Source organism: Gymnoscopelus braueri (genome assembly GCF_963280865.1).
Source record: "Gymnoscopelus braueri genome assembly, chromosome: 18".
NCBI lineage: Eukaryota > Metazoa > Chordata > Actinopteri > Myctophiformes > Myctophidae > Gymnoscopelus > Gymnoscopelus braueri.
In genome coordinates this window covers 35,569,252-35,581,699 of record NC_137618.1, presented here as the reverse complement: position 1 = coordinate 35,581,699, position 12,448 = coordinate 35,569,252, and the positions used below count along the sequence as shown (strand labels likewise).

The 12,448-nt window shown below is 36.7% G+C and overlaps 1 protein-coding gene across 2 annotated transcripts; it reads right to left on the bottom strand.

Annotated features, from left to right (window-relative positions):
* Positions 1-1,394: 1,394 nt before the first annotated feature.
* Positions 1,395-11,217, bottom strand: tank (TRAF family member-associated NFKB activator). Of its 2 annotated transcripts, XM_080456987.1 has the most exons (9): positions 11,054-11,217; positions 8,404-8,545; positions 7,849-7,960; positions 7,001-7,107; positions 5,344-5,408; positions 5,130-5,248; positions 4,258-4,302; positions 2,616-3,019; positions 1,395-1,892 (listed from the first exon to the last, which is right to left on the bottom strand). In XM_080456987.1, the coding sequence occupies exons 2-9, from the start codon at positions 8,500-8,502 to the stop codon at positions 1,710-1,712; spliced, it is 1,134 nt and encodes a 377-aa protein (XP_080313113.1). In that variant the 5' UTR covers positions 8,503-8,545; positions 11,054-11,217; the 3' UTR covers positions 1,395-1,709. The 2 variants fall into 2 exon arrangements, with proteins under 2 accessions (XP_080313113.1, XP_080313114.1); XM_080456988.1 differs by lacking the exon at positions 4,258-4,302.
* Positions 11,218-12,448: the final 1,231 nt, after the last annotated feature.

The window sequence follows — 12,448 nt, the reverse complement described above, 5'->3', positions numbered from 1 at the left end:
AGAGAGAATCATTAGGGATATTTGTTATTTGTGCTTTCTAGATTCAGAATAAATTCTCCCCCTTAATGTACACAATGTCACGTGAGATATGGAATTCTGGGATTAATTTTTATCCAAAATAAACATGCATTATGCTTAACACATTGAAATTGACAGACTAATATTCAGCTTTGTCGGCACAGAAACAAGACGTTTCTTTTTATTTTTCCAATCTTTTTCTCTCCTCATATGTTGCGATACGATTCGGTGCAATAATAAAGACACTTGCTATTCCTTCTTCTTTTGAACTGAAACATGACTGTAATGAACTTTATGTGGATACATTTCTGATTTGAAGTTATTTTTGGAATACAGCAACCGATGCAATTTAACTGCTCAGTTGTGAATATTTATTCACAATAGGAATATTGGAAATATCCAATAATGCCCAACGCGTGCAAAACAGAAGAGAAAGAAAAAAACATAGCCTGTTTGCAGTCTTCACACCAGCTCATCTACTCAGCACAAGTGTTACCAGCCCATAGCTAAGGGGCTGCAAGGTCCTCTCTGCACAGCGATGTGTTTCGATACACATATTGTCCCTATGTCCTTAACACATCATCACACAAGATAGTGAAAATCATTGCAATTGTTTGCAAAGCTGTGAATAAATATTGCAGAAGTCAAAAGCTGTTGCTAATATTCAAAAAACTCTAAGGCTTGGACAAATAAGAGATGGATGCTACAGAGTATCACACACTGAGTGCTTATACTGTAGTCAGCTTTTAAATAATTTCTGCACAAACATGAATTTAGAGAACATATGTGACCATATGGCATTATAACTTTTAAATTGATTTAATTAAGTGGAATTATTTTCATCTCTGTGCTAAGAATGCCATACAGGCGATCCAAATTAGAATGAAAAATAGTCCACAGCTTGGTATTCTACCGATGCAAATTCCTCTGATTTGTTACTAATCAGCATGTGTAAAAAACATGTTAGAATGCCGCCAAAATTCTAACTTCAAATTGTTTACTTTTATATGTGAAAAAAACTAAACAATTTTTTTACCTACTATTTTTTACCACTTCACTGTGTGTTAAGTATATCTACTTAATTCCGTTGAGATCAACAAAAGAAGGTAATATAATATACTGTATTACATCACATCAACAATAAAATATAAATTATATAAATCATAAAACTTACATTTCCAAAGTGAGCTCATTCTCCTGCAGAACTCAGATTGAAGATTTCCCTGGAACATATGCATTGATATATTTTGAGTCCTTAAAAATTGGAGTTCTAAAATCTTTACAAAATATCATACAAATTGTTTTTCTTTTGTTAAAAATGTCTACTATATGACTTACAAGATATGGCTGATATATATTTAAAAAATACATTCATGACAAGAATAAATGATTGCTTTATTACACTCATATTTACCATACTGTGGATAATCACTTTAGAGTACAATCTCAGAGAAATTATGTAAAAACAAAATAAAAATAAAGGTCAGGAAAGTGTACCATTCAACAGTTAAGAAATTAAATAAATTGATTGACAGTGGTTTCAAGTCTTATTGTAAAAAGGCAGTGTCATTTGAAAACCAGTACAGCGCATGTACTTCATGGCGGACAACAAAGGCATGAATAAACCATGAATACAGTAAATATTAGGAGGCACCGTTGCATCGGCCAGCCAGTAAGTGTCTCCTTCAGTGTCAATTGCTGGCTTCACTCTTTTGAGAAAAATGGGAATAGAGATGGCTGTTCATGGCGTCTTGAGGAACCACTGCGTGGCAGAAAGCACATTTGTCACGGCTGCTGCTCTGCGCTATCTCCAACTCCGTCCCCATGTCAGCTGGCTGCACCCCAGCCTCACATAGCTCTGGGCTCCAGAGAGGCTGTAGAATGGGACGCAAACACAAAATGTGCTTTTATTATTTATACATTTAACAATACTTACACTCACCCACTTAAGAGTATGCCGGGCCACTTGGCCTTTAAATTGAAGTATCTGTTGCTTTAAGGAATACAAGACGTGTCCTCTGTGAACCCACTTCATGCACAAAAATATTCAACAACAGTGAAGGCATAGAGTCATTCTCAAGTGATTAATTATCTCACCATTTATTACTTTCTAGAGACTGGCTAATGAGTTCATCCAACCTATGAAACTTCTAACACGCATAACTTGTATAATTGCACGTTGATATAACCCAAGAAAAGTACTTTGGACTTATAAAATACCAATTCTATTATTATAAGAAAATATTCTTTTTACTCACAAAAGTAGAAAAAACAAAGGCTTTCATTTCAATATCACATTTGTAAGAATAAAAAAAAAAAACATATTAGCCCTTAAAAAGCACGCTTAACCATCATAATTATTTCATCTTTTCAACACTGTACTGAACTTCCATCTGGTTCTTACTCTGCAGCAGACACACCATAATATTACCATTCCATAATGCATTAGCAAAACATCAGGATAATTTCATAGTAGCATTTTGAATGAAGCCAAGGGATTTTTTTAATCACACCCTCATTCTCATCCATTAGCGAAGACCAATCAGAAACGGATAATTTGCAACAAGATTTCTCAGACCATCTCCTGCGATTCTCACCTGTTGGGGTCCCCGTACACTCTCTTGGGAAAGCGAGGTAGGGGATGAAGTGGAGGGCGACGCAGGGTATGCGAAAGGCACAGCCAGGTCTGCAGGCACCTCCTCGGTCACTGTGGCGGCAGGCGCCCCGTCAAGAGGCCGTTTCATGGGCACGGAAAGACCAACGTGTCTCTCTGGAGCACTGTTCAGAAACTCGTACTCACTATCCGCGGAGGGGGGAAACCTGACACTGAGTTTTGTAAGAGAGTCAACCAAGTCTCTGTCCTCGGGACTGGCGCCCCGGGACGCCAGGGATGTGGGCGGGTGCGGGATGTCCACTGCTGACCTCAGGGCAGAAGGAAAGGGCCTCTCCGCTTGCTCCGCAGTACCGTCCGTGCACTGGATAGGCATGGAAAACCGCTGATCTGTCAGATGGCAGGCAGAAAAAAATCAAGGTGTGTTGTGATTCGATAAAAACACTGACATATTCCAGTGAAAAGTTATGAGCTTTGGAAAATTTAGGGCATTTACACTTAAATGTATTTTTCACAACTTATTGAGGACTTTTCATGTTAAAAGTATTAGTAGTCTACTAGTCTCATTATACTTGAATATATATTCAATACAACTGGCAACCAGAGCGAATACATGTGAATGCATTTATTAGTGGAATAATTAAATGGTATTTAATAAACATCTGCTCATTCTATTTTCACACAGGTTGCTTGCCATGGTTCAAAAGGGCAATCAGTCATTAATGTCTGGTTCTGGATAAGCTGTTGCTGTCACCACACATACATTTTTCGAGTTTTGATTTAAATGTAAGCAGTTCAAGTCCAGTGAGTAATATAGGTAATATAAGGTAATATAAGCACTAAGCAGTGAACTTTGGTTACTAAAAACTGAAAATGTTTCAGGTAACAAGTAATGGGATAGCAACTTTTTATTTAGCAGCAATGGAAGTAAATTAAGCCTTGAAAGTTGATGCAAACATTCCTGTATAGTGTGTTGCAGAGTGTGTTATTACAACCTCTGAAACAATATATGGACAATATTGCACTGCAGGGACATAGCATATTGCTACCATAATGGCAAGAAAAAAGGCAATTAACAAAAGAAGACGGACAGACCAGCATAAACCTTAAAGGAGTAGTTCACCCAAAACAATACTTACTCCAGCAGAATGATGCTATATAATGTCTCCGGTAGGAGACTTGCGAGACTCTGCCGGTCATCAAATTATTGGCTTAGGAATGTGACAAAAACGAAGAAATCTCCATGAATTCAAGGCGTCATGGGGTGGTTAATTGATAGAAAATAAATACCTTTTTGGGTGAACTACTCCTTTAAAAAGGTGTAGGTATTTCCTTTTAGAGAAATTGCAAAGAAAACCAAGGTGTCACTGAGTTTCCTAGAACATCAAAAGGCACTTGGAAACTGTGACAAGAAGAGGTTTGGCAGACCCAAAGCCACGACAGATTCAGAAGACAAGATTCTGGAGTCCACAGCTTGTATGATAAATTCAAGCACAGCGTAACACTGGTTAAAGTAAGTAAATCTCAGCTGTGAAAGAAAATACTTCATACGACTTGCACGTTTGACAGGTCAATTGGCAGTAAGAACGCCATTGCTAAGATGGCAAAATAATAAAAAAGAGCCTTGCCTGGTCTAGGAAGCCCCGCCAGTGGACTTCTGAAGACTAGAAGGTCTTAGGAACCCATTAAACAAAATGTATTAGACATCTTCAGTTCATCAGGGTGGGTGAGGGTGGGGGAGGGCTTTTGTATACAATTGCGTAGGTGAAAATATGGTTTCTCAGTGTGTAACACAAACAGTCAAACTTGGAGGAGGAAGCATGATGGTCTGGGTTCCATAGTTGGCGACTTGCACAGAGTGACTCACTGGCATCCTGAATCAAAAGGGCTATTAGCGACAGCGTTTTGTAGCACCATGCCATACCCCCTGTTCTACGTCTAGTTGGTCAGTGGGTAATCCTACAGCAACACAATGACCCCAAAAATTCCTCCAGGCTATGTCAGAACGTCCTCAGTAGGCCTCAAATCATGAAATGGCTAGCAGTCTCCAGGCTAAACCCCATGAAAATGGTTTGGTGAAAGTAAAGCAACCTAGAAGTGTAACATATATGTGGGAACTTCTGCTACAGTGCTGGGAGGAACATTCAGAAATATATCTGCACATACTGTTATATTGTACGTGCAAAATGTGGCTACTTTGATGAGTCAAAACATTTAGATTACATTTTGTTTAAAGAAAACAATTTCAGGATGTATTGTTTATCTCCAACTGTGTATTTGTTCTATCAGTAATAGTGAGACATTAAACTGTGTACATTTCAACAAAAACTGGGAAAATGGAGGTGTTCTTTAGACCCGTAGTGTATGTATATATAATTATTCAAACCCTTATGACATATCCAAAGCTTAACTCAACATATTTTCTCTTCAATAATTAAATTTGAAAAAGAACTGGACTCAGGTCTTCTGCAACTGTCAGAAAAATAAACTTTAACATTACCATTTGACGGATCGTTTCCCCCATGAAATCTTTTCAGGTGATCTTTTTGTCTTCTTGTTAAAGACCGTATCTGCTGGAATTTCCCTTGAATTGCTTCAAATACCTCAAGCATATCTTTACTGAGAAACAAAGAAAGAAGAGTGAGGGGAAAAAGAAGCCTTTTAGCTGTAATATATAAAAGCATGACTGAAGGCCGCACTAAAAGGTGACATACTTGTCAATACTGCTGTTTACTGGTAATTTATGTGGAGCAACCACAGCCGTTTCTGTATTCTCCGTCTGAAAAAACAGACATATTACATTCAGAGACTCAGAGAGGACTGACTTAAAACTACATTCAAATTCAGTTTACTCACAAGTGCAAAAAAGTGTTGGCTGCACACTCATTCAAAACGACTGATTCCCACAAAATAATAATAATTTTTAAAAAAAATCAACAATACAACTGATGCTGTTGAAACAAGAGGCCTACGGTGACATTATCCTCTAGCACCATCTGTTGATGTAACACAGAACTTACTCTTGGCCACTGAATAAATCTAGTTCTATAGAAGGTTCTATTATATATAGAAGCATCTTCCTTCTGTTATCATTTGTTCATTTCAATCATTAGACAAACTTGCAGGAGTACAGGGAACATGTTGGTAACACTTCCAATGCATCCCATGTCTATAATGCATTATAAACATACTTATAAGGCATTATAATCTGCCTATAACACAGTATAATTGTAGTTATAAGAACTCATAAATAATCATAATGCTTTATAACAATAATCATAACACATTATAAAGCATATTTTAATTACTTATAAGGTCAAGTATTATAATATTTCATAATTAATAAATGCTGGACACCCACATCTTTGCAAGGATCAGATGGTATTATAATTGCCATAGTTGTATTAAATTATAATAATGTATTAGAATCAAATGATCATCTAATAGTGGTTGAGTTTGCCTGCCAAATGTGAGAAAATAATCGTGTAAAAAAGAAAAACCCACATTAACCCTTGTGACATACAGCACTGAATCTTTGACAAGTGTGAGTAAGGTTTAAGGTCACAGAGACATGAGGAGGAGCACGTTTTGAAGCATCTGAGAGATTTTTAAGTTTAAGAACCATACCAGTGTCACTACGTGTCATTGTCAACATCAGCCACATATAGTTTACATAAACCAAACCAACTTTTTTCCCTTTTATTTTAATATTGTTTGTTTGCATTTTGGCCGTATTCAATAAATGTTACAGAATGCACCAGAAAATGTTTGTCAATGTAATCTGTAACTCAATGTATCATTAAATTCCTTCTGCATGCTACATTTCGAGAACAAAAAGCAGCACTTGTAAAGGAACTATTGTTCCAGGCGGATTGATATAGCGATTTGCAAACATCAATGGCATTATAGTAATATAGTAATTTTTGATCAAATAAACAGGGTAGTGACCTTTAAATGGGTGAATTACCTATACCTACCAACTTTAAAGTCTCGATAGTGACAGTAAACGATGTTGGCAGAGATCTACAAAAATATACACTACACAAATCTCTGCTAATGCCTAAAAGTCTTAATTAGACTGGTATGGTCCTTTAATAATGCAACCTTAAACAGTGATTAATGAAAAAGAAAGCAGGAATGATGTCTGACAGCCAAAAAAGTACTGTGTTCAATAATGTACTGTTTTTGTTAAACATAGGAATAGCTGCACGGAAAGGATAAATATCATTTGTGGGACATCATATTTGGTAGTGTGCATGTGTGTACAGTACGTGAACAAGCATGTATGCACTATGCAAGCAGTCGCAGCATGTATCAGAATTTTGAGATTTTGAGATTGCACATGAGATTACACTACAATGTTAAACGTACCAGATACAGTATTTTCCTAAAAGGGCCAGGGCAATCAAGCAGATGGTTGGAAGGAAACAAAGTCTCCTCTTCCTGTTTTCTTGAAGCTGGTTCACATTTCATTTCTCCTTTGAATTCAAGGAGAGTGTAAATTAACCAACAATCACTAAATGAAAGGTGTAGCAGTAGGGAACGGTATTTTTACTGTCCAGAGACAACAACACATGCTATACAAATTCATCACCCAGAACCCACAATGCACTGCATAAGTATATCTCTGCTGTTGGGCAGAATGTCCAAAATATTAACTTTTCAGGAAATGAAAAAATAAACATGTTTTAGAACAACACAACACTGCCTCATCAAAGTTGGTATGGTGACTTTATACATTGTCAGATACTTGAATGTGTCCTTATATTGTCATCACTTTACCCAAATACAGCTCAAGTGGAGTTAGGAGGTTTTTGACCATTAATGTGGAGAGAGAGTTTTTTTCCGTCTGACATTCTAATCAATGATGGAAAAATCAGCTATCCCCAAAGTTGGAGTTAGGTGGTTTGACCGACAGTTTGAGGATCCAATGCAGTTTATAGTCAGAAGCGCTTTTTTAACTTTTCATTGGTTTAATATTTGTAAAACCCACACACAGACATAAAGGTTGTTCAATAGCACTGATTTATTAAAAAAACTAAAAAAGTAGAAAAATGTAGATTTCTGCCCGACAGCAACGATATTATGTCAGTACAGGATGCACTCACTATTATGAGGAATTTCTTACACCCAGTTTACACCCTCAGAGCTAAATTTATATTCAGAATTTTACTTTGTGAGGCAGTTCATCTGGCATAATAAATGTCTGTATCACTAACCTGAATGCTGCTTTGTTGCCGACATCAAACGAGCTTCGAGACTTGAAATCATCTCCTGCTGGTCCTCTATCTGCTTCTGAAGCATTTGAGTGTATTGCTCATAATGTAAAGTCTGTAAAGATTAGGCTTCTGTTACATTTCATGCACAGTATGTACAGGATCTAGGCATGGCCATAGCTACCAGGTCTAGGAACAGGAAGTACAAATGTCATATTTTATTACATAATAATTTCCTGGCAGGTAATGATTATGCTTGTTGCTGTTTATAAAAGCATGTTTCCTGAAAATATGACTGATGACAAAAGCAATTGTTTTGGAAATAAGCAATGGGGCTCTATTTCTACTGGTTGGAGTCTGGTTGGATTGAAAATAGCCGATCTACAAGCTCACACACCTTTTGTGATACAATACTTTGAAAGCTTGTAGATAGGCAATACTATTTTTTTAGAGTTGTGAAACATTTTGGATTTTTCACCTATAATGACAAGCCCAAAAGAGGGACACCAGCGTTAATGTGATTAATAATATATTTCAAATATGGATTTATTGTTTTACCACTTGCTGTAGTTCCTTTTTGGCATTGTCTTTCTCAATGGAGGCCTGGCGATAAGCTTCAAAAGCTTTATTGAGCTGGTCTCCCATGTTCCTCTCCATGCCGTGTGTTCCACAATCATTACGGACGCAGCAGACATGAGCCCTGTACGTGTGACATGATGACACCGTCAATTATTTGAAAACAATGCAAAAATGACATTCCAGTGTTACTACCTGGCAATAAACAATATATTGATATTATATCACTATCGTGATATATGAGAATAGATAACATCTGGGATTTTGGATATTGTAATATTGTGATGATATGTGTTGTTTTTTTTATACTTCAAAAAGCTTTTTTTGTTTGTTTTGTTTAGTTTATATAGGCCTACCGTTTATAATCTGATACAGACAATAAAATATTTAGTTGTTACTGAATACTATTAGTAGGTGGTAAGGGTTAATTAAGTAGCTACATTAATGATATAATAGTGAAACTGGGCTTCAATAAACCTTCTCTACTGCCTGCTGAAGAACTGTTATTTATGGGTCTATAGCCCAGTGGTTTTCAACCCTTTTCATATCAAGGTCCATTATTTATTCGGCATTTGAGCCACGGACCACCTTTTGATGAGATTTAGCCTCTCTGACCCAATACTTAGAATATTTTGTTGTTGTTGGATACGATTTTGTCCACAATTCCATGCTGTATTGATGTGGTACCATAGGAGAGATAATAACAGGCAAACGTTGATCAAAATAACAATTCTTCTACATTCTCTAATTGTGTAGACTTCTTGTAAATTACGTAATGCAGATGTTTATTGTTTAACAATAATTTAACTCTTGAGAGCATAAAATGAAACCAAATGGACCCGTAAAGGTCCATTTGGTTTCATTTTACACTCTCAAGAGTTAAAGATCTACCTAGTAAGGGGTCCATTTGGTTACCAACTCTCCATTTAGCTGGGGACCACCTGGAACCCCTCAAGGACCACTGGTGGTCCCCGGACCACTGGTTGAGAACCACTGGTCTAGAAGTAGCCGTGAAACTCAAGAGAGAATGCGTGAAACTTATCAAAATGTCACTGTGTTCTCAAAGAAATACAGTGACAAGGGGGGGGGGGTATGGACACTGATGTGAATATTCAGATGCTACGTTGGCAGAATATAACAAACATACATACAGTCCATCAGTCTATACCAGGGGTGGGCAATATTTATTTCCAATGGGCCATACTGACTTTGATAAAGTGTGTGAGGGGCCATACATTGTACAATTGAATTGAAACTTGAAACACATAGTGCTGAATTATGTTAAAACTGCATGAATTTGGTCTGGACATGCCAGACTACTTTACATTAAGGTACTTGCTTTCACAACAACAATTTTCAGTTACAAAATGTTGTAAGTGAAAATTGTTCAGTTAAAACATTGTTTTAATTTATTTTTTTTACAGCTGTACTGTACTGTATCACTCTGGTGTACTCTGGCCTTACAATAAAAAGATGACTTGCATAAAACAATCCACGTCAATGACGTATCAACTTTTAAATGAGCCTATAAATTTAGACAGTGTCTTATCTTCGTTTCTGATATGCACCACTCCATAGGTCACTGATAAAACACATTGCATTATGGCAGCCTTCAAATCATATCAAAATGTACTTAAAAGGACCAAAAGTAAAAGTACTCATTATGCAGAATGTCCTATTTCACAAGTGTTCAAAAATGTTTTTGAAAATAGCAGATCTATGCACACATTGTGAGCTTGTAGATCTGCTATTTTCAAATAGCCAAAGTATATAGGGATAAAGTGGTCAATGCATGTTTTGTAATAATAATAATAACAATCTACAGTCTACACAGTAACTAGTAATTCAAATAAATGTGTACTTACGTACAGCACTTGAGTATATGTACTTAGTTACTTTCCACCACTGGAATTGCTGTCACAGGTATGACCCCAATGCCAGTGCCACCATGTTGCAGCGACCCATAGGTAGACTATAGTCTACAACATGGGCTGCAAAAGTTCATTTTCAACATTGTACCGAACCACTTATAACCCCTTTTCTAATACTAAGCCAAACCACAGAGTTATAATGACCCAAACCCACTCGATACAGTTCCGTGATCTTTTTAAGTGTGAATATCACAAAAGGGTTATGGCCAGCGTTGCCAGGTTTTGCGAGAGAAATATGCAACCTGGTCTAGGAAAACAAGCCCAAAAGTGCCAAGAGCACTTTATACATCCGCTGTTTGAAAATATCCGAGCTATCCAGCTTAAAAATATCTGCTATTTGCTTTTTTCTTGGGAAGCATTTTAAATACACAAATCTTGTATTTGGGGGGACCCCCTGGCACAAACTATTTTCGGATCTGTGGCCAAGTACATGTTAATTGGGGGGGGGGGGTCCTTGACATGAAAAGGGCTGAGAACCACTGATTTAAACAACATTTAGGAAAGAAGCCCAAAGCAACTACACTTTAGAAACAAGCCGCAACCAGCAACTACCAACTACCATTTACAAGCAACTTTACAGGAAAAACAAGCCCAAAGTCGCTTATAATAAGCAGACATGGCAACACAGGTTATGGGCAGCCCCATTCAACCCAAAGCATATCGGAATACTTCTATACAACAAAGCGAGTATATCTCCTTACCTTCATTCGAATAACGTCAAAATATCGTTTGATAGCACGACATCTCCTCATTCTTCAAACTGCCAACTAAAGTTGTGAAACACAGGGAGAGGATATGGTGCGTTTCAATGTACAAATGTACATTTTTACAGTCCTGCTGAAGTTGGGAACTTCCCTCGGGGAATCCCCCCGTTCTGTAGACTTCCGCCTTTACGGGATCTGACCAATCAGCGTCTAGATGGAGAGCGAGGGTTCTTCTTTCTCTCTGCCTACACTGTCTGTAGGATATATTATAACTCTATGTCTGTAGGATATATTATAACTCTATGTCTGTAGGATATATTATAACTCTATGTCTGTAGGATATATTATAACTCTATATGTCTGTAGGACACTAACTGTCTGTAGGATATATTATAACTCTATGTCTGTAGGATATATTATTAATTATAACTCTATGTCTGTAGGATATGTTATAACTCTATGTCTGTAGGATATATTATAACTCTATGTCTGTAGGATATATTATAACTCTATGTCTGTAGGATATATTATAACTCTATGTCTGTAGGATATATTATAACTCTATGTCTGTAGGATATATTATAACTCTATGTCTGTAGGATATATTATAACTCTATGTCTGTAGGATATATTATAACTCTATGTCTGTAGGATATATTATAACTCTATGTCTGTAGGATATATTATAACTCTATGTCTGTAGGACACTAACTGTCTATATTATAACCCTATGTCTGTAGGACACTAACTGTCTGTAGGATATATTATAACTCTATGTCTGTAGGACACTCACTGTCGTGCAAGTTCTAATATAGTCTCTCAGATTGTGCGATATTGAATATTCAAAATTATTGATATTTTTCTCTTCTTCAGGACTGGCCCTGGGAGATCAAGCAGGCCTGGGTTTTGATCAATGTGCATAGCAGTGGTGGAAGAAGTAGGCTACTCACATTTTTCAAAATTTACTGAAGTAAAAGTACACAAGTATTGGTATCAAAATGTACTTCAGTACAAAAAGTAGAAAGTACTCATTAGGCAGAATGTACTGTTTTACAAGTTTTCAAATGTATACAAATATTTTGAAAATAGCAGATCTACAAGCTCCCAATGTGTCGCATCGCAACGCATTGTGAGCTTGTAGATCGGCTATTTTCAAATAGCCAAAGTTTAAATTAAGTGGCTTATGTTCATGTATGTTTTGTAATAACAATCCAAATCTATCTTAGTCTAGTAACTAACTAAAGTTTTCTAATAATGGTGTTGTAGTGGAGTAAAAGTACAATATTTGACTCTGAAATGTAGTGGACTAAAAGTAAAAGCATAAAAAATTGGAAATACTCAAGTAAAGTGATTAGATGTTTGCAGTAGCTCTCATGGTCCATAGTGTTACAG